Source organism: Budorcas taxicolor, chromosome 19 (genome assembly GCF_023091745.1).
Source record: "Budorcas taxicolor isolate Tak-1 chromosome 19, Takin1.1, whole genome shotgun sequence".
In the NCBI taxonomy this organism is placed as follows: domain Eukaryota; kingdom Metazoa; phylum Chordata; class Mammalia; order Artiodactyla; family Bovidae; genus Budorcas; species Budorcas taxicolor.
Genome location: NC_068928.1, coordinates 37,441,724 through 37,465,177, shown reverse-complemented (window position 1 = coordinate 37,465,177; position 23,454 = coordinate 37,441,724). Strand labels below are relative to the sequence as shown.

Here is a 23,454-nt window from a genome sequence, read left to right as displayed (position 1 = left end):
TCTTTGTTTCCAGATCTTCTCAGGCACCACTGTCCTGTTGTTCTGTCCCCTTAGTACACGCCTTACAGGGTCAGCTCTCAGGTCAAGTGCCCTGGACCTAAGTAGGCTAGGCTGGCAGAGGACAAAAGGTATGGAGATCAACCTTTTCATGGTTAACATGGTTCTACTTCCAGGGCCGGCATTCGTGACTGTCTCAATTTCAGCCAGAAGTGGAAAACAAAGCAAAGTGTAGTTAAAGCAGCGGGGCCAGATCAGTCATAGTAGAAACATATCAATACATTGCAAGGGGGTCACATTTTGACTGTGGTGAGTCTTTTTTTAAAAAACATTTTTATTTATTTTGGACTGGGCTAGGTTTTCGTTGCTGTGTGCAGGCTTTCTTTAGTTGTGGGGAGCAGTGGCTACTCTTCATTTCGGTGTGCAGGCTTCTCATCGTGGTGGGTTCTCTTCTTGTAGAACGCAGGCTGTAGGCGTGGGGCTTCAGTAGTCGTGGCTCCCAGGCTCCAGAGCACAGGCTCAGCAGCTGTGGTGGACGGGCTTAGTTGCCCCCCAGCATCTGGATCTTGCCGGACAAGGGACTGAACCCATGTCTCCTGCACTGGTAGGCGGATTCTTTACCCCTGAGCCAGCAAGGAAGCCCTGAGGTGAGTCTTAACTGTCTACTTACCTGCATGTCTTTATGAATCTATCTGCCCACCTACCTACCCAACATTCCAGAAATATAGTAAGAGTGCCTGCCAATGCTCTAGACACACGAAGGGAATATAAGTGGGCCTACCTAGTTCCTCTCACATCCTCTTTGGCCAGAGATCAGGTAGTGACTGTATGCTTCCTGATCCTGCATAAACAGGTCTTTCAAAGCACCTGTATGGCTTCTGCCAGGCCTTGGGTCCAGTCGGGCTGGAGTGGCAACCACCAGGAGGTCTTTCAGGGAAACATCATGGCCGTGAGAATTCTCTAAGAAGAGGAAGGAGGGCACATCCAGCTGCCTCTTCTCACCAGAGCTTCGGCTACAAAAGTAGGACTCGCGGAGCAGGGAGGGGTTTTCTGGAAAGGCAAAGTCATTGGCATCATCAATCTGTGCTGCTGGACCCAGCACAAATTCCTGGCGAAGGCCACCTCCCACTAGGGTCTCCTGCTTAAAACTGGCTGAGGCTCCTTAATTAGAATCAGCCACTGTGCCTTTCTTCCAAACAGTTTCTCTTCCCGTTTTTTTTTTTTTTTTTCAGACTTAACACCCCAAACTTGTACAGGCCCAACTGAATGGGTTTCATCTGAATAAGAACCAGAAAAGATTGAAAAGGGTACTTAGACATAGCATTCTATTTTTATCACTTTTTTTTTTTTTTTTTTTTTTTGCTTTCCCATTAAGGCGAGAGACTTCCTAAGTACAGACTACGTCTCCGCTATCAGACTGGGATCTCCCTGAAGGCAGGGGTTTCAGCCCCCCTCAGATGGGGCACTCCCCAAGATTAGGCTGGTTCTTTTGGTTTCTTCATCCCCTATGCTCTTGGCTCATCTTCGAACACACTGACACTCACGTGACTGGTCACTCAGCACCAGCTTTGGGTTGTAGTGAGCTGGGAACAAAGACAGCTTCTGTCTCAGTTGAACCTTGGTGAACAGCTCTGACATAGGATGCTGCTTCTTTAGGCCATTCTTTAGCAAAGTCCAGCTTGGGTTCGGACTCCACGAGAAGCTCTGGCATTTTGTAGGCAGAAAACTGTTTGATACTTTTTCTGGGATGAGGTACCAAGGCACCTGCTGTGGCTTGCATTTAAAGGAGGCCACCCTGTCCATCTTTGGGCCGCTACACTCAGAGCTGGCTGTCATAGTCACATTCAGCAGACATTCAGGGGTATCTGAGACCTGGGTGGTGGATTCTGGGAAGGCTTCTACTGAAGTTAGAGGCTGGAAGAGAAAATGGTCCAAAATGAGATTATGAAAAGCAAAGGGCTACTTCCTATGCCCTTTTTAATGAAAACAAACAGATGAAGAGCTGCATTCATGAGCAATAAGAAAGATTTTGGTTAGAAAAGTTTCTAACCATGAATTGGTTAAACACTAAGGCAGAAGATGGTGAGGAATGTCCACAGAGCTTCCTCTGGAGGTCTTTAAATGGAGAGACTTTAAATACTGGAGACTGGTAATCAGAGAAATAGGTATTATTTCACAACTATTAAACTGGCAAAAAAAATAGAAAGCTGGCTATCAGTGTTGGGGGAATGCAAGGGAGCTACAGGGACGCTCATGCACTGCTGATGAGAATGTAGGTTGGTCCAGACACTCTGGTGAACCATCTAGAAAGATAAGTAAGATAAGATTACAACTCGTACACTGAGTAGCCCTTGCTCACCACTACAGAAAACCTGCGTGCAGCAACAAAGACCCGGTGCAATCAAAAATAAGTAAATAAGATTACAAATACCTTGTGACCCAGCAATTCAGCTCCTAGCTATAGATGCTAAATAAGTTATAAGATCGCTCCTTTTAAAAAAGTGTGTACACCAATGTTCCCAGCAACATTATTCACGATAGGCAAAAGGTGGATACAGCCCAAATGTCCACCAACAAATGAATGGATAAATAAAATGTGGTATAGGCACAGTGGAATATTATTACCATCCTCAAAAGGAAGGAAATTCTGATATATACTACAACATAAACAAACTCTGAACAGATTATGCTAAGTGAAATAAAGTTAAAGTGTTAGTCGCTCAGTCATATCTGACTCTTTGCGACCCCATGGACAAAACCCCACCAGGCTCCTCTGTCCATGGGATTCTCCAGGCAAGAATACTGGAGTGAGTTGCCATTCCCTTCTCCAGGGGTTCTTCCTGACTCAGGCTTTGAACCTGGATATTCTGCATTGCTGGCAGATTCTTTACTGTCTGAGCCACCAAAGAAGCTCCAAAGTGAAATAAACCAGACACAAAGTACAATTATTGTATGATTCTCTTTATATGAGGTATAAATAAATATTTAGAAATAAGTCCATAATTGGGGTTGAGATTTTAAAATCCATCTCTAGGCAATTGATATAAAAAACAGAAATCAAATTAGTCTGGATATGGAAAATCTGAGTGACCCTATCAACCAGGGTGATTGAATTGAGATATATAACACTATAGTCAGCAACTGCAAAATACACATTCAAGTGCCCATGGAATATTCATCAAAGTATTGCTGGCAAAATAAGACGATAAATTTTAAGACACTGAAATTTTATCAAAGCATTGTACAAACACAAAGGAATCAAATTAGAAATTAATAGCAATAAGCCACAGGACTGGAAAAGGTTGGTTTTCATTCCAATCCCAAAGAAAGGCAATGCCAAAGAATGTTCAAACTACCACATAATTGCACACATCTCACATGCTAGAAAAGTAATTATCAAAATTCTCCAAGCCAGGCTTTAATAGTATGTGAACTGTGAACTTCCAGATGTTTAAGCTGGATTTAGAAAAGGTAGAAGAACCAGAAATCAAATTGCCAACATCTGTTGGATCATAGAAAAAGCAAGAGAATTCCAGAAAAACATCTACTTCTGCTTTATTGACTATGCCAAAGCCTTTGACTGTGTGGAAAGATGGGAATACCAGACCACCTGACCTGCCTCCTGAGAAATCTGTATGCAAGTCAAGAAGCAACAGTTAGAATCGGACATGGAACAATGGACTGGTTCCAAATTGGGAAAGGAGTACATGAAGGCTGTATATTGTCACCGTGCTTATTTAACTTTCATGCAGAGTATATCATGAGAAATGCCGGACTGGATAAAGCACAAGCTGGAATCAAGATTGCCTGGAGAAATATCAATAACCTCAGATATGCAGATGATACCACCCTTATGGCAGAAAGAGAAGAACTAAAGAGTCTCCTGATGAAAGTGAAAGAGGAGAGTGAAAAAGTTGGCTTAAAACAACATTCATAAAGCAATTATCCTTCATAAAAAATAAATTAAAAAAACTCAACATTCAAAAAACTAAGATCGTGGCATCTGGTCCCATCACTTCATGGCAAATAGATGAGAAAACAATGGAAAGTGACAGACTTTATTTTCTTGGGCTCCAAAATCACTGCAGATGGTGACTGCACCCATGAAATTAAAAGATGCCTGCTCCTTGGAAGAAAAGCTATGACCAACCTAGACAGCATATTAAAAAGCTGAGACCTTACTTTGCCGACAAAGGTCCATCTGGTTAAAGCTATGATTTTTCCAGTAGTCATGCATGGATGTGAGATTTGGACTATAAAGAAAGCTGAGCACTGAAGAATTGATGCTTTTGAACTGTAGTATTGGAGAAGACTCTTGAGAGGTCCTTGGACTGCAAGGAGGTCAAACCAGTCAATCCTAAAGGAGATCAGTCTGAATATTCATTGGAAGGACTGATGCTGAAGCTGAAACTCCAATACTTTGGCCACCTGATGCAAAGAACTGATGCAAAGACCCTGATGCTGGGAAAGACTGAAGGCAGGAGTGGGAGAAGGGGACGACAGAGGATAAGATGGTAAGGATGGCATCACTGGCTCATGAGTTTGAGCAAACTCAGGGAGTAGGTGATGGACAGGGAAGCCTGGCATGCTGCAGTCCATGGGGTCACAAAGAGTCGGACATGACTAAGTGACTAAACTGACTGAATAGCAATAAGATATCTAGAAAACTCTTAAATATTAGAAAATTAAACAATATCCTTCTAGATCACCCATGGAACAAAAATGAAATCACAAGGAAATCATAAAAATATTTCAAAGAATGATGAAAATGTAACAAATCAAAATTTATGATATGAAGATAACCTGGTATTTACAGGGAAATTCATAGTGCTAAACACTTATATTAGATAGGAAGAAAGGCTTACAGTAAATAATCTAACTTTCTACTTTAAGAAAATAGAAAATGGTGATTGAATTAAACTAAAAGCTAACAGAAAAAAGGGAAATAATAAAGATAGCATTGGGAAAAAAAGGAAATAATAAAGAAAACACCTGGTCTTCCCAGGTGGCTCAGTGGTAAAGGATCCTCCTGTCAAGCAGGAGATGCAGGTTTAATCCCTGGGTCAGAAAGATCCCCAGAAGAAGGAAATGGCAACTCACTCCAATTTTTTGCCTGGGAAATCCCATGGACAGAGGAGCCTGGTGAGTTAGTCTATGGAGTCACAAAAGAGTCAGACACAACTTAGCAATGAAACAACAAACAACAACACTGGAAAAACAATAGCAATAGAAAATGAATAGAAAACAAACTGTAGAGAAAATTAACAAAGCCTAAAATTGGTTCTTTAATTAATAAAATGGATAAGCTCATACTAAGATCAAAATAAATAAAGAGGAAATATAAATGCTTTTATCATCCATGAAAAAGGAGATATCTTGATGTATCATGCAGACAGCAAAGGGATAAGAAAATTTAAAACAACCAGAAGGGACAGTAGTTTGGTTCTGATTCTAGCTAAGATGAATTAAGCATATTGCATCTATCTCTCCCAAAGGCTATTCCTATAAAACCTGCACAGAATGCACGCATAGAATAGTTATCTGACAATTCTGAAAAGTGAACAGTAGCTAGCAGATCGAGGAAGATTTGAGGAAGATGAGAATTCGAAGCAACAGCAAGTCAGCAGTGCTGTGCTTAGTCGCTCAGTCGTGTTTGACTCTTTGAGACCTCATGGACTGTAGCCCACCAGGCTCCTCTGTCCATGCGGATTCTCCAGGCAAGAATACTGGAGTGGGTGGCCATGCCCATGCCCTCTTTCATGGGATCTTCCCAATCCAGAGATCAAACCCAGGTCTCCCACATTGCAGGTGGATTCTTTACCATCTCAGCCACAAGAGAAGTTGACTGTTTTTTCCTTCAGTATGCCCTGACCTGAACTCAAGGCAACTCAAAATTCAAAAGTGGGTACTGGGGAATATTCACTAGTTTGTTGTATCTTTTTAGATTCTACATATAAGTGATATCATACAGTATTTGTCTTTCTCTGTGTGACTAATTTCATTTAGCATAATGTCCTCCAAGTCCAACCACGTTGCTGCAAATGGCAAAATTTTGTCCTGTTTATGGCTACGTAACATTCCTTAGCCAGCTAAGTAATTCCTTAGACAGAGAAAGCTCTAAGAGAACCTTTTATTTGAGGCTCTTCTTTTCTCTACTCTCTTTGCCCCCATGTCCATGATGAAAATCCTGAGGTGGATTTCAGTAATGAATAGAATTCAGTGATTAATAGAACTAGTATACAGAAATTTAGTAAGAATATAGAAGAACTGAACAACATCAGCAACCAAATAAATCTAATTGACCCACTGCCCAAAAGCAGCAAAACAGATATTCTTTTAAAGTGCACATGAAACATTCCCCAAAAGAAACCATGTTCTGGGTCATAACACAAACTTTAACAAATTTTAAAGCACTGAAATCATATAAAGTGTGTTCTCTGATGATATGGAATTAAATTAGAAATCAATAACAGGAAAACCCCCAAACAACTGAAAGTTAACACATTTCTAAATTGCCAAGATATGAAAGCAACTTAAGTATTCAGCAACAGAAAAATAAATAAAGATGTGGTATAACCACACACACACATACACACACAAAAGAATGTTACTTAGCCATAAAAAGGACCAAATTTTGCCATTTGCAGCAACATGGATGGACTTGGAGGACATTATGCTAAATGAAATAAGTCAGATAGAGGAAGACAAATACTGTATGATATCACTTATATGTAGAATCTAAAAAATACAATAAACTAGCAAATATAAGAATAAAGAAGCAGATTCAGATATAGAGAATAAACCAGCGGTTACTACTGGGGAGGGGTAATATAGGGATAAGGGAGTCAGAGGTACAAACTATTAAGTACAAAATAAACTACAAGGATTTATTGTACAACATGGGGAATTGAGACAATATTTTATAATAACAATAAATGGAGTGTAACCTTTAAAAATTATGAATCACTATATTGTATATCTATAATTTATATAATATTATACAGCAAATATCAGAGAAGGCAATGGCACCCCACTCCAGTACTCTTGCCTGGAAAATGCCATGGGCGGAGGAGCCTGGTAGGCTGCAGTCCATGGGGTCGCTAAGAGTCGGACACGACTGAGCGACTTCCCTTTCACTTTTCACTTTCATGCATTGGAGAAGGAAATGGCAACCCACTCCAGTGTTCTTGCCTGGAGAATCCCAGGGACGGGGGAGCCTGGTGGGCTGCCGTCTATGGGGCTGCACAGAGTCGGACACGACTGAAGCGACTTAGCAGCAGCAGCAGCATACAGCAAATATAGCTCAATAAAAAAACACAAAAATAAATAAAATTTTTTAAATTAAAAAAAATACACATTTCTAAATAACCCAAGGGTCATAAAGACAATCTCAAGTGAAATTAGAAAACATTTTGGACTAAACGAAAATGAAAATAGATCAAAATTCATGGTATCTAGTTAAACTTGTTTTTAGAAAGAAATTTATAGCATGAAATGTGTAGATTAGGAAAGAAGGTCTTATTCAACATTCTAAACTTCCCCCTTAAGAAATTAGAAAAACAAAAATAATCCAAAGCAAACAGAACCTAAGTATTAGTGACAAAAATCAATGAAATAAAAAAATCAAAAAAATAATAGTAAATCAGAAATAATAATAGAAAATAATCAGAAAATAATAGAAAATAAAAAATCCATGGAAACAAAACTCAGCTCTTTGAAAAGAATAAATTGATAAACTCTTATTCAGACTTACCAAGAAAAAGTGAAAGAATAAGCAAATTATCACTATCAGGAATGAAAGAATATATCACTACAAACTCTGCAGACATTAAAAGGATAACAGGGAACTACTATAAACAACTCTTCATATATAAATCCAACAACTTAGATAAAATGGACCAATATCTTAAAAGCCACAAACCACCAAAACTCACTCAAAATAAAATGCATAACTATTAAAGAAATCTAATTATAGTTTAAAATATTCCAAAAAAGAAATCACCTGGTTGAGATCATTTCACTGGAGAATTCTAACTGAATATTTAAATAAGAAATAATGACAATTCTACACAATCTCTTCCAGAAAACAGAAGAGGAGAAAACACTTCCCAATTTATTTTATGGAGCTAACAGACAAAAAGTAACAAAACTATAGACCAACATCTCTGATGAACACAGACAATAAAAATCCTCAACAAAACATTAGCACATTGAATGCAGCAATCTGTAAAAAGAACAACACAACATGGCAAAAGGGTCTTGGTCTTATATTCCAGGAATATAAGATTGGCTCAAGATAAAAAAATTAATCAATGTAATATACCATATTAACAATGTAAGTAGAAAAACTTCTATCAATTGGTACCAAAAAAGCACTTGACACAATTCAATATCCATTCATGATTTAAAACAACTCTCAGCAAACTAGGAATAGAAGTGAACTTCTTCAAGCTAGTAAAGAACATTGTCAAAACCTACAAATAATGCCATACTTAATGATAAAAGATTGAATGTTTCCCTTTTAAGACTGGAAACAAGGGAAGGATGTCTACTCTCCTCTCCTATTCAACATTGTGCTAAAAATCCCAGACAGGCAATAAGGCAAGAAAAAGAAATAAAAGGTGTGAAGATTGAAAATTAAGAAGTAAAACTGTCTTTATTTGAAGATGACATAATTGTTTGATGAAAATCCTACGGCATCAACAACAACAACAAAATAAAACCTTAATAGAACTTATAAGGCACCTAAGCAATTCAATGAGAAGGGCAAGTCTTTCAGTAAATAGTCTTGTAACTAGATGTGCCTATGGGGATAAAACCCTACTACCCATCACCTAGCACACTCAAAAGTTAATTTGAGTTGGATCATGGACCTATACACAAAGCTAAAACCATAAAGCTTTTAGAAAAAAACTGGGGAAATATCTCTGACATGGAAGTGCATGAAAATTTTTTAAACAGGACACAGAAAGCAATAACCATTAAAGAAAAATTCATAAGTGTCATTGAAATTGCTTTTTCACTAATCAAAAAACACTAGTAAGAAAGAGAATAGGTTGGTTTCCAGAATATATAAAGAGTTCCTACAACACAATAGCAAAACATTAAAAAAAAAAATCCCATTTCTTCGGATATATGCTCAGAGAAAAACGGCCCGAAAAGATACATGCACCCCAGCGCTCACTGTGGCACTGCAGTGTTTACAATGGCCAAGACATGGAAACAGCCTAAATGTCCATCAACAGAGGAATGGATAAAGAAGATGTGGTGTACATATATTCATACAATGGAATATTATCCAGCCATTAAAAAGAATGAAGCAAGGCCATTTGCAGCAACATGGATGGACCTAGAGAGTGTCATACTGAGTGAAGCAAGTCAGACAAGAAGGAGAGGAGAAATATCATATGATATCCCTTATAAGTGGAATCAAAAAAGAAATGATACAAATGAACTTACAAAACAGAAAGAGACTCACAGACTTAGAAAAGGAACTCATGGTTGCTAGAGGGAAGGGATAGTTAAGGATTTGGGGAAGGTCATGTACAAACTTCTATGTTTAAAATGGATAACCAACAAAAACCTGTTGTATAGCACATGGAACTGTGCTCAATATTATGTGCCAGCCTGGATGGGAGGGGGTTTGGGGGGAGAATGGCTACCATGTATATGTATGGCTGAGTCCCTTCACTTGTTCACCTGAAACTATTACAACATTGTTAACTGGTTACACCCCAATATAAGATGTTTTGGGTGTTAAAAAAAATTTTTTTTTTAATCTGGGACTTCCCTGGTGGTCCAGCGGTTAAGAATCCACTTTGTAATGCAGAGGACATGAGTTCGATCCCTGGTCAGGGAACTAAGATCTCACATGCTGCAAATGAAGATCCCTTGTGCCACAACTAAGATTGAATGCAACAAATAAACAAATATATATTCTTTAAATCCCATTTCTTAAAAAGGAGAAAGGCAAAATCTTGAACAAACTCCTCATAAAGAAACATACATGAATAACCAATAAACACTTGATGAAGTGCTTGACATGCTTAATCCTCAAATTAAAACTGAAATAAGAAATCACAACGTAGCCATTAGAGTGGCTAAAGTTTAAAAGACAGCATCAAATGGTAACAAACATGGAGCAATCGGTACCTTCATCCACTGCTGGCTGAAATGTACAAAAGCTATTATAATCACTTTAAATAAAGGCTTTGGTGTTCTTATAAAGTTATACAGAGATCTACCCTTTGACCTAACAGTCCTTCTCGCAAGTAGTTATCCAAGAGAAAAGAAAACTATGTCCGCAAAACGACTTATACAGGAATGTTCATAAGAGCTTTAATCACAATAGCAATAAAAGAATAAAAACTAGGAACAACCCACATGTCCATCAACAGGAGAATGATATACACACTGTGGTGTGTTTGTACAATGGAACACAATTCAGCAATAAAGAAGGACAAAATACTGATATCTCCAACAACATGAATGAATCTCACAGATCTAATACTGAATTAAAGGAGTCACACTCAAAATACTATATACTATATTATTCCACTTGCACAAAATTCTAAAATAGGCAAAACTACTCTAAGATGAAAAAGAGTCAGGGTAGTGGCTGCCTTGGGGAGGGATGCAGGGAGCAAAGGTCAATTGCCTGGGAAAGGCCAGAGGGAACTTTTGGGAAATATCAGAAAGTTCTATATCATGATAGGGATATGGATCACAAGTGTGTATTTATTTGTCAGAATTGTTCAGCTAAAACTTAGCATTTTAATGCATGTAAAATTAATCTTAAAAAAGAAAAGAAAAAGTAGAGCTCAATAAGAAGAAAAATAGGACATAGAATGAGAAAAATAACCCAATCACATTTAAACAAACTTAAATGCTTGCATTTTTAAAAATCTCTTCTTTACAAGGAAACATGAACAAAAGATGGTGGCTAGGTGAATGGAGATGAGCATAGGGATAAAGTGACAAGTAAATAAACAAAGCAGGCAAAGGCTTTGAATGAACCAAGTATAGTACAACATCCTGAGCCAATGATTTTGCTTAAATAAACATGAAATCCAAAAATGGGAAAAAAAAGAATTTTTGCTAGCTGCCTTATTTTGTAATTTCATCAGAGTTAAGTAGTACTGCTTTAAGTCTTAGGTTAAAGTACTGCTTTAATTCTTGGGTTTATGCAAAACACACATACACACAAGGGGGTGGATCTTAAGAAGTAGCAATAACATTAAAATGATAGCTAATGCTTACTGACTCCTGTGTGTTGAATACCACTCGAAGCATTTTTGTGGATCCTTCCATTTAATCCTCATAGTAATCCACTGGTAGGTACTATGATGAAAATTCCATTTTTTAGGTGAGGAAACTAAGGCTTAGGGAGACTAGACTGACTAGATGGAACTCATGTATATAATAAAATGAGACCCCCAAGAATCTAACAGAGGCAGCCAGATTCCCAAAGTATACTCCTTACTCTTAATGTTTATAGTAAAAAAAACCCTCATATAACATAAAATTTACCGTCATAACCATTTTTAAGTGTATAGTACAGTAGTGTTAACTATATGCACATTGTTGGGCAACAGATCTCTAGAATCTTTTTAATTTGCAAAACTGAAATTCTGTACCCATTAAACATCCCTTTTTCGCCCCACCCACCAGCCACTGGCAACCACCACTCTACTCTTTGTTTCTAAGAGTTTGACTACTCTAGATACCTCATATAGGTGGAAGCATGCAGCATCTGGTGGTTTTTTGTGGGTTTTTTTTTTTTTTTTTTTTTTTGGTGGCTGGCTAAGTTCACTTTGGAGAAATGTCTATTTAAACCTTTCCCTCCCCACCCCACTTTTTTTCTTTCCTTTGGCTGAATCACATGGCTGGCAGGATCTTAATTCCTGACCAGGGACTGAACCTGTGCCCTCTGCAGTGAAAGCAGAGAGTCCTAACCACTGGACTGGACCACCAGGGAAGTTCAGCCTTTGCCCATTTTTTAAATCAGGTTGTTTGGTTTTGTTGTTGTTGTGTAAGAGTTCTTTATGTATTCTGGATATTAATCTCTATCAGATATATAATCTGAAAAGATTTTCTCCCATTCCACAGGCTGTCTTATAATTTTGTCGATTATCTAAGTCTGATGGAGGCCCACTTATCTATTGGTGCGTTTGCTTCTTGTGCTTTTGGTGTTATATCCAAGAAACCATCGTGAAATCCAAGGGGATAACGCTCTTAAAGGTGTTTATCAAACAATGGGTTGCAAACCTACCACTAGGTCATGAAATTAATTTAGGGAGTTGTAACTGGTATTTTTAAAAAAGAAAAAACTGAGCCACTCACTATATGCAGCATGGCTAAGCACTGTTTTAAAAACTTTTCTCCAGTTGTATGCATGTATATTTAATGGACTATGAAATAAAATGAAATTCTATTATGGGCTCTGGTTAGAAATTTGAAAAACACTGCACTACTCTATACTGCACTTAGACCAAGTGAAGGCCCAACAATGCTGAAGATTTTCCAGTAGAGCCATCACATAGCTCTTGGTTGGCCTAAGTATAATGAATCCAAAAGGACCTGCGTTAGGACTGTCAGTACCACATTTATGTGGCAACTTGGTATCTACAAAAATAGAAAATCAACTGTCATGTGAAGTTAATATTTTGTGCCGATTTCATTGGTGCTGTTTGTTTTGTTTTTTAATTAATTGATTTTTGGCCAGACTGGGTCTTTGGTGCTGAGCACAAGCTTTCTCCAGTTCCAGGGAACGGGTGCTCCTCTTCTTTGTGGTGTGTAGGCTTCTCTTGCTGCAAAGCATGGGTCCTAGAGTGCGTGGCTTCAGCAGTTGCAGCTCACAGGCTCTAGAGCATGAGCTCAACAGCTGTGCTGCACGGCCTTAGCTGCCCTGAAGCCTGTAGGATCTTCTCCGAGCAGGGATTGAACCCATGTCCCCTGCTTTGGCAGGCAGAGCCTCAACCACTGGACCACCAGGAAGTGCTTTGTTTTTGTTTTGTAGCTGTGTAAGAGTTATAGGTTTCCCTGGTGGCTCAGTGGTAAAGAACCTGCCTGCCAATGCAGGAGACACAGGAGACGCTGGGTCTTCCCTGGGTCGGGAAGATACCCTGGAGGAGGAAATGGCAACCCACTCCGGTACTCTTGCCTGGGAAATCCCATGGACAGAGGAGCCTGGTGGGCTACAATCCATGGGGTCACAAAGATTTGGACACGACTGCAACAACTGAGCATGGAGCAAGAGCTATAGGTGCGCTTCTCTGATGGATCAAATGGTAAAGAATCTACCTGCAATTCGAGAGATGTGGGTTCAATCCCTGGGTCGGGAAGATCCCCTGAAGAAGAAATGGCTACCCACTCCAGTATTCTGGCCTAGAGAATTCCATGGACTGAAATGTCCATGGGGTGGCAAAGAGTAGGACATGACTGAGCAACTTTCACTTCACTTCAAGAGTTATAGGTATAAAGGCTTTATATCTGATCTTATGCTTGTATATATTAAAAAAAAATTGTTTACAGTTGGAATCTGAAAGAGGTTTCTTTCCATCAAAAGGAGTCCATACATCAATGGAGTTTGAAACTCCATTGTTTCAAATGGAAATGTTGTTGAGGTGGTATACTGGGTTCAACAGCTCCCTAAAATTTATGTACACCCACAACCTCAGAATGTGACCTTACTTGGAAACAGGATCTTTGCAGATCTCAAGTTAAAAATAAGCTCATTGTGGATAAGGGTAAGCCCTTAATGCAATGACTGGTATCCTTATACCAGTCAACACAGAGGAAAAGCGCAAGGAAGAAGTCCACGTGATGACCCAGGCAGAGACTGGACAGTGACCACCGGAGTCTAGCAAGAAGCAAGGAAGGGTCCTCCCTAGAGAGGGGAGCATGACCCTGTAAACACCTTGTTTTCAGATCTTTAGCTTCTGATCTAAAGAATAGATTTGTGAGACCAGAGATGTGCGTTTCAAGCCCCTAAGTTTACGGTAATTTGTTAGAGTAGCCCTACAGAAGCTAATACAACAGATGGTAACCTGCCCCAAAGAGGGCATGCATCCTTTCTAAAAGCCCTATACCATAGGTCTAGACTCTTAGCAGGAGTGGAATTCCACAACTTGGACTTCACAAGTGGGGAAATTGAGGCCTGAGAAGGGTAGGCAGCTTATTCAAAGGGCCATATAAGTCAGGGGCAGAGAATGGACCAGAAGGCAAGACTCCTGCCACTACTCCACCCCACCCCAGCTCAGTCCTCAGGAGAGGCAGACTGCGCTGCTTACCACAATGCCGGCGATCGTGTTCACTGCAGAGCTAGACTTGGCTTCCTTCATTTTGGAGATGGGTTTACTGAGCTCTGGCCTGGAGCAGCTGAGAAGGCTTGAATTTCTCAAGTCAGGTACAGAGCTGTAAGGCCTTGAAGATGAAGGCTTACAGAGTGCTGGATCAGCCTCCTCTTCGGGGGTCTCCTGGTCAAGGCTGCTATCTGCTTCATTTTTCTCTGTGTGTCTGACACTCGAGAGCAAGTCAGATGCACCGGACACCAACATCAATGGCTGGAGATACTGGGAAGAAGGAAATCAAACATAGAGCCCATGGGAACCGAGCTCTGTCCACTTCCAGATCATCTGCACCCAACGGTAGGTGCAAAGGAGATCAGGAGGAGAGGAAAGCAATCTGAATCAGTCTCTCTAATCCAGGGCTCTTAACCTAGGGTTCAAGGACACCCCTAGAGGGCTCATGGATGGCTTCACGGGGCCTTTGAAACACTTAAAACTGCAGTTACTTATGGCAAGAGATTCCATAGCTTTATCAGATTCTCAGAGGGTCTATGACCCTAACAAAATTATTAAAAAAAAACAAACCCTCTAATCCTGTCACTTCAGAAAAGTCAACTGAATCTTTTCACTGAGCAAGAAGAGAGAGCCAGGCCAAGAAGGGGGTTCCAGAAACTGAGATCATGGGACAACTGGACAGCTGGCTCCAGCCTGGAAGCTAGTCCATACTTGGAGCAGAGAGCAGCCTGGAAGGACCAGCTGTGGTCTGCCCCACATGTAGTGTTCTGAGGCCCTGCCCCCAGAAGGTCTTCCCTGTAGCCTCCTCTCTCAGTTGTGCCCCTGGCCTGTAGGAAGGGGGCATTCCAACCCAAACTGGAGTTGGGGACCACGAGTAAGGTAGTCCTAGAGCCCGCTGCCACATGGGGCTGGTCCTCTGCCTCCCAGCTGCTTTTACTCCTACTGGAGGGAGAAGGACAGAACAGCACAAGTCCTCTCTGCCTGGATGGAGGGATCCTCTGAAGGCTGCAGGGCCCCTTGTGACTTCCAGGCCCCGCTCCTGGGGCCCAGCCCTCCATGTGGCCCCCATTCCTTCAGTGTTTCTGAGCTCTCAGTAGGGGTCTTCTCAGCATCCCCCCCGGACTGGCCCCAGCTGGGGAAGTGTGCTGGGCACGCGCGTTCCCCTCCCATCCACGTTTACTTGTTTGGAGGTCTGGCTGGTGGTGGTCTTGCATTTCTGCTGTTGTTTCTCTCGCCTGCTCTGCCAGCTCTTGCCTCTCGCTTGCTCGCCTGCCGATTCCTCCTGCATGTCTACCCTCTTCTGTTTCATTTGGAAGGATTTTTTCTCTTGTTTCAGTCTCAGCTCCTGGATCAGCTGCCTGCCCAGTGAGGATCAGTGAGTATCACACAGGTTAGGGATAGGCTATGAATATTATGGACATACTTCTTGAGGGGCAGACAAGACTGGGGCAAGGAGGGGCAGTGCTCCATCTTCCCTGCCCCAGTGTGTCCAAATGATTGAGAGTTCCAAAGCAAGAGATGGAGGAGAGAATCCTTCCTCCACCCACACCATTTCCCATCTGGGATTAGCCCAGGGAGAGATGTGGTGGGGGGCAGCACCCTACTCTACCACCCCATCTCTCTCCTCCCTTCCCAGTATGCCAGGATCACACAACCAACAAGTGCTAAGGAGAGGGTCTGGGTAGGAGGAGAAAATCAGGGGCTCCCACATCAAACCCCTTCATATGCTGGGCCTCTCTGGCCAATCATGTGATGGAAATAACTCAGTCACAGGACTCAGGGGACAGGGCTTCTAGAGCTTCTTCTGTCCTTATCTGCTGGGTGATCCTCTTTCTGCTCCATGAAATGGGTGGTGGGTAGGCATTGGACTGGATGGGATGAGCCCCTTCCAGTCCTTAGATCTGATACCTGAATGAATCTAGGAGGTAGTTCTGAGGGGTTGGGCTTTCTGGGAGTGGGGCTGGGGTGGCTGTCTTAGGGGTGAGTTTATAGAAACAGCTTCATACCCACTTACCAACATCCCACACCAAAGAACCTTATGATTCCTGGTCCTTGTGAGACTAAAGCAACCTCATGGCTGTCCCAAGGGCACACCATAGGTCAAGCACTATTTCCTCTTCCCCCAACACCCAGCCGCCCTCACCCCAGGAGCCTTCCTACCGGGCATAGACCTCCCGAGCCCTGGAGGTAACTGTATTCTGGAAGAGGGAGTTGTTGTCCTGGAAAAACTTCTCATACTTCTCCGAATTCACAGTGGGATAAATCAGGCGGAACCCTCCACAGTTTTCCTTCTCATACTTCTCAGTTTTCTCTACTCGCACGGCCTGAAAGCCCTTGACTTCCTCTTTCCTGTTGGGAAGCGGAACACAGAGCTGCAGTTTGGTTTTCTTGGGACCAATCTTGGAAAGGACATGGCCTTTCCAAGGACATGGATGTCATCTAGGGTGAGACCAAGGCTTTGCATGCAAGAGCGTTCAACCAGCGTTTCCTAAGTAAATGAATACATGAATGTTTCCTGAAAGGAGATTCTAGCCCTCCTGGGACAGCCGGTGTCATAATGCACTAAAAACAGCTGGTTAGAACACTCTTCCTAACAGCTCACCAAATTCTCTCCCATTACAAGTAAAGCCCATTTCCCTCTTGGCTTAGCTTCTGACAGGGGCAGAGTGCCACCTTTCCAATCACAGTCCCTGCTATTCTCCTTTGGAGAACCGGCTAAACTTGAGGGCTTCATGGATAAGCCTGATGAGATTTTATGAGAGCTGATGATCTCATTCCCCTTCACAGCCCCCCAGGAGGTGGAGGTCAGGGCGGAGGATCAATAAGCCCCTTTTATAGTAGGGGAACCAGGAGCCCCTGAGCCATCCAGGGCCAAGTCATGACAAGGAGACTGATTCAGGGAATGCTCCTTAGACGATGCTGCCTCCTTCTCCAAGAGTTCAGTGGAAGGCATCCTGGAACGCCAAGCAGTACACACCTATCGGGCTCTGTGTCCAGACCTGACACTTGCCAGCAAGGTGACCTATACAGGCAGCTCCCCTTCCAGAGTCTTGGTCTTCTTAGCTCCAAAAGCAGGACATACAATCCCCCATGCTACCACCCACCCGCCCCCTCCTTACAGGGAAGACAGTGGACATGAACGTGCTCTGAGAAACACAGTGCCATCCAAACAGAGATGGCCTGATGCCATGGCCTGGTTCCAGAAGTTCAGTTCTGAAGGACCAGGCTTGTGAGGAGGGCAGGGGCCACTGTGAGATCTGAAAAGCAGCAAAGCCAAGTCCTTGACAGGCTCTGAGACTTCCTTTTCGCTCTTGTAGGACGAAGGCAAATGCTATGCAGCAGGGATGAGGTGTTCCTCACAACACGGTGACAAGGGGAGAACAGAAGAATGTTCCCTTTTGTAAAGACAAATGGTTTTACTTTTTGTATCGGTAATCCCTGGATCTCTTCATATGATATTAACAAACTTATATTCATCACACGTACTTATGTCTATAAATTAATCTCCTATTTTTAGGAACAAAGGAAAAACTGTTTAACCTGCCACATCCTGCAAATAGAAACTAATGTTCCAAACAGGATTATCATTTGTTAGAACTGACCCATGACTGTACCTGGTCTCCCGAGAACGACACTGCTGTAGGAACTGCCCCCGCTGTCTCTCCTCCTCCAAGACCTTCTTTTTGTCACAGCTTCTCAGGTTGATCAGGACCAGAGTGTCGTACAGCAGACTATCCTTTACCTCTTTATCCAACCAGGAGTCAGTGGAGAAGCTCGGAGAGTGGTTTACCTGTGAGGACAAGATGGCAGCTGGGGAGGCTGGGCAGCATGCAAGCAGGAGGTAAAGCTAAGTGCCCCCTCAACGGAGCCACCCAAGCCCACCTAGGGGCCCCGGCTACCACAATGAGTGGGAGAGAGAGGGAAAGAGAGTCTGGACTGGAGCCTCGGTGAAAAAAGGAGGGAGCAGAACCTTTCCCTGCAGTGTAACTAGCTTTTATTTCAGTCCTGAATTCCTGGGGAGCATGGCAAGGGGTGGGGGTGAAGGAGCTGCCTTTGGTTTCCCCTCCATCTGGGGTGCGTGTGCCCCTCCCGTGCACTGTGCACCCCAGAGAACAGATGGAAGAGGGCAGTCCAGAGGGCCAGGCTGGGAGCTGGGGAGGGGAAGGGAGTGACGCATTCAGGATCCTGACAGAGGTTAAGGGTCAGGATGGTGGGAGGACTGAGAGGACTCATTCCTGCTCACAGAAGAGTCCATATTGTTCAGAGGCATTATGTGACATTTGAAGACTTCTAGCAGTTTCTGAAGGCTTGCTCCTGGTAGCTTATTCTGCTCTTTGGTAAGAGCTCTGAACGGCCATATTCTCCTTCCCACCCACACTTGGGAACAAGGGCTAGGAATGGAGGAAAGGCAAGACCCCAGGAATTTGATATGTAATTCTGGGTCTTCCCCTCTGAGGGCTGCCTCTGTATCGCTGGCAGCCGTCACCATCACCTCTGACTTGTACCACAACCCTGCCCTTGCCCCTGCTTCCAGTGTGTACACTGAACGCCCGCGGGAGAGGCCTGCTCGCACAGGTCCAGTCAGGAAGAGACGCAGACACCCAGAAGCTTCTCTTCCTCCTCTTCCCACCACCCCATGGGTCTGGAGGAGACAAGAAACTCACTGAGTGGCTCCCCGCCCTTTTCTGTGCCCACAGACACTAGGTTGTTCTCTGCTGGTGCTTGGAACTGGATCTAGGCCCCAGATAGCCAGGCCCAGTAGCTCCATCTGATCTCAAATATCCTCCACCCACCTTTGATGAAGAACAAAGTCTCCTTTCTGTGACGGAGACAACTGTTAGAAAAGGTAGAGCTGTCTTTGGAGTCACTCTGCACCTGCGATCAGAGCTTCTAAGTCTGGGTGGACCTCAAGAAAGCACAAGGAATTCTCTAATTCCTGGCCGTCTACCTCCCTCTGGTGGCCGCTTTTCAGCAAAGGGAGACGCCCCAGGCAGCAAGCACCGGGGAGGCCGTTGCTTGACAAGTGGATTACGACATCCTAGCTGCGCCAGGAGGGCGGAGGGATGGGACTGACCCCAGTAACAGGTGCCAGCTTCACCCCTCACCCCAATCTCCCTACCTCCAGCAGCCAGGGCTTGAGTTTGTGATCTAACAAAATGTCAAAGCCCAGGATTTCAAAACAGGCACTGTTGAGTGTGTGGTGGGGAAAGCAGGTGTGGTAGTTATGCTTGATGATGGGGTAGGCCGAGATGATCGTCTTGATAATAATGTCCTCAATGTCTCTCCAGATCTGCGCCACGTTGTAGCCATGGCTCTCCATGTACGTGTTGAAGGTGGAGAGCTTCCTGGAAGGGAATCATGGGCCGTGAGGCAGGGCAGCCCACCTCTGGTCATCTAAGGCCGTAGAATGCTAGAAACTAGAAACTTCTAGAGAGGATAAAGTCCCAAAGCCAGTGGGAGAGACACCCAGGAGCCAGGGTAATAGCTGTGTCAGCTCAGGAGGACCCACAGGAGAAAACATCTGTGGGCTGGGGCAGGGATTAGGTATCCCAGTGGAAAGCTTAATGGATGAATTTTTAAAATTGTAAAAACCAACACCCCACATCACAATGTTGCTTTGGTAGCAATGGTTTCTTAGCTTTTGGTGTTCATTAGAGGCACTTAAGGAGTCTTTTAAGACCACTGATATCTGGGTTCCACTTCCATTATCTGAGGGGATTCTGGGGACACTAAAGACATAGAAATATTGTTCATTTTATTCAATGTTAACCCTGTAAAGGGAAGCCCAGAGGGAAAAGGCAACCCCAAGGCATTTCCATAGATAGGGTTACCCACTGTCCCAGGCAAACCAGACAGTCTTGACTTTACAGCTGAAAGTCCCACATCCCAGGAAATCCCTCAGTCACAGGCAAACCAAGATGGCTGGTCCCCCTGTGACAGATATCAGAGAATGTCTATCCCTTGCAGAGAGGTTTGTGAAGAAATGCTCCAGTCAGCTCTGAGCTGGGCAGTACAGAGACAGGACAAATCTGACAGGTTCAAAAGACAATGGTGGGGACAGATACCCGCCCCCTCACATACACACAGGTGTGCACAGAGAGCCGAAGTAGGAAGTGAAAACATTGGAGGAGGAAATACGGGTGATGCAGGGGCATGAAAAGCAAAGAGAAGAATGAGAAGACGGGGAATACAGCTCAACCAGCAGTCCACAGATCTGGACCCCGTCAGCAGAGCCAGCGCACACTTACTAAGGGCCTGCTGGTGGCACCAGTGGTAAAGAACCCGCCTGCCACTGCAGGAGACATAAGAGACATGGGTTTGATCCCTGGGTCGGGAAGATCCCCTGGAGGAGGGCCTGGCAACCCACTCCAGTATTCTTGCCTGGAGAATCCCATGGCAGAGGGCTATAGTCCATGGGCTCACCAAGAGTTGGACACAACTGAGTGACAAACACACTGTTGTGTGTGCAAAATTCATGCGATGAGGGGATCCTGAGAAACCAGCACCTCTCCTGTGGGAAGCCTAAGGACCATTGAGGAGCCAGCACACACATGAAACAGCCAAAGATGCGTTTATAGGACGACAGATAAACAGAGACACTCAGTGCAGAGGCACGCCTTTTCTACCTGCCATTGTCCAGGATGAAGTGCTGCTCATAAATGAATTTTCCAGATCACTTGAAGCCAATCCTCTCAAGTGCAAAAAAAAAAAAAAAGTGTTTAATTTGCCTAACTGGGAAATAAATATTCCCAAAATAGATCAGACACTCCTCTACCATCTTACAATAGACATTATGAATCATAACATAACCTCTTCTTGATGATTCAGGCACATCACAATGAATACATATTACTGTGCAATTTCATAACGCCCAGTGGTTAGTCCATTCGATTTAACACACCAACTATGTGCCAGGCTCCCTGAAAGATGAAGAAGGCCTGGTCTCTGCCCTGGAGGCCTGCCAAGTTTCCAGTTTTTCTTCTTCACTGCTCCTACTGAGTTTGCAGTCTGGTGGGGATTTACTGCAGGTATGGCTGGTGCCAAGCTAGGAAGTGGGGAGTGCAGGGCAGGTGAGGCAGTCAGTAGGAGAAGCAGATGGTTTTAAAAGGTGAGGAAGAGGAGAATGAAGAGAGGTGAAAGCAAATTAGAGGGAGAGAAGGAAAACACTCTGCCCTAAAACATGGGAAACACCTAGATTCTAAAGCCAGGGCGCCATACTAACCCTCAAGGAACTTAAATACAACTGGGGACACAAGACAAACATGTGCTCCAAGCAAAGAGTAGTTACAGGCTACAGCTGATGCTGACCAGGAGGATGATGGGAGTCCAGAGATGGAGAGGCTTCTGGAGTGATTAGACTCAGATTCCACAGGCTTGTCCTTAGAGATGGAAGACAATCCTCCCATCTGACAAGTGAGGAAACAGAGGCCCACGGAGAAGATGGGTTCCCCCCACACTGCAGCGGTTATGTGGCTGGACCAGCATCGAGGACCAGGTCAGAGAAGGCAACACAGAGCTTAGTTAGACAGAAAGGGCCTTCAAGGATGTTTCCCTATGTTTCCAGTTGGAGCTGAGCAAAAGCAGAGAAGTGGGAATGAGCAAGGCTTGTGTATCAAAAAGTGAGCCAAAGAACATCCTGGGAGAACACCACAGAGTGGATGGTTGTGGCAGTGTTACTAGTAGTTAAGGGCAAGGACCTGACTCAGGAGTTAATTCCAGCTCTGCCACTTTCTAGCTGTGTAACCTTGGCCAAGTTTCTTAACCTTATTACACCTGTTCCCTAATATGCAAACTTGGGAAATCACGCCAACTTAATAGTGTCATTGTGAGGATTAAATGTATTGAGGTGTGTAAATTTCTCAGAGCAGTGCCTGGCAGACAACAAGTACCCAACAAATAAAATGGTAACTATTATTGTAGTAATAATAATAGTGGGAAATGGGGTCTGGTCAAAGCATAGAGTGACTAGAGGAGTTTGAACTGGTACTCTAGGCACCTGGGAACCATACTGGTTACCTGAGTGCAGAAGTAATGAGTATACGGAGTGTATAATAATAACAGGAGCCACCTGCATGGGGGTTATGGTTTTTGAGGCCTATTCATACACATCATCTCAATAAGTTCTTTTGGTAAATCTGTTTGAGGCTGGCTGGCCAGGATTCATTTTTATTACATCATTTTATTTATCTATTTGTATTTATTTTGTGAGCTGCACTGCATGGCTTGTGGGATCTGATCAGTGAACTGATTAGGGATCGAACCCATGTGCCCCCTGCGGTGGAAATGCGGAATCCCAACCACGGGACCACCAGGGAATTCCCTATCACGTCATTTTGTTTATTTGTTTGGCTATGCCGAGCCTTTGATGTGGCATTCAGGATCTTTTAGTTTAAGCATCCAGGATCTATTTCCCTGACCAGGGATTGAACCCAGGCCCCCTGCATGGGAGTGCGGAGTTTTAGACACTGGACCACCAGGGATGTCCCAATCTCATCGTTTCAGAGACGAGAAATTGGAGGTACAGAAAGGTTAAGCAGAGGTGCCTGGAGGTAAGGAGAAGAGTGATGAGGTCATGCGACAGTCAAGGAAGAGGCTGAACCAAGGTCGGGGCCTGGTGGACAGGAAAGAACTGGGGGACATTTGAAGGAAGGAACTTCAGAATTCAATGATTTGCTGAAAAAGGAAACATCTGAGATGATACCAAACTCTCCAATCCTGTGAGTCAGAAGGCAGAGGGGGAAGCTTGGACTGCGGGGGTGGACATGAGGAGACAGGATGCAAGATATTGGGAAATGCTGAGCAGAAAGCCACACAGACATCCAGGTGCAGCTGAGGAGAGATGGGCCTAGAGAAAGGGTGGGTGAGGGACTGCAGAGGGGGTAGGAGAGGGGGCTCCAGCAGGGAGGGGGATGGAGAAGAGCAGAGTGCTGATGCCAGGCCTGGGTGAGAGAGGCAAAGAGAAAGAGGAAGGAAGGAAGGAAAATAAAGGCAGCAGAACAATACTCTACACCCCCACCTTGGTCCAGGCACCACATACACCGCCCATCACAGTCTGAGGGCCCAAAGTCTATCAGTGGGGTGTTTGTTCTCATAAGAGGAGGAGGAGGATGGTCCTTTAACTACACGCCTTTAGACTAAGGAGAATCACAGTAAC

The 23,454-nt window shown here is 43.6% G+C and overlaps 1 protein-coding gene across 1 annotated transcript in view; it reads right to left on the bottom strand.

The window, feature by feature from the left end:
* Positions 1-778: 778 nt before the first annotated feature.
* TTLL6 (tubulin tyrosine ligase like 6) overlaps positions 779-23,454 on the bottom strand; it is a 38,191-nt gene continuing 15,515 nt past the window's right edge. Inside the window, 7 exon segments of the mRNA XM_052658591.1 lie at positions 779-1,047; positions 1,542-1,911; positions 14,289-14,570; positions 15,481-15,658; positions 16,461-16,649; positions 17,915-18,090; positions 19,420-19,645. Of these exon segments, the coding sequence (XP_052514551.1) occupies positions 779-1,047; positions 1,542-1,911; positions 14,289-14,570; positions 15,481-15,658; positions 16,461-16,649; positions 17,915-18,090; positions 19,420-19,645 (1,690 nt within the window).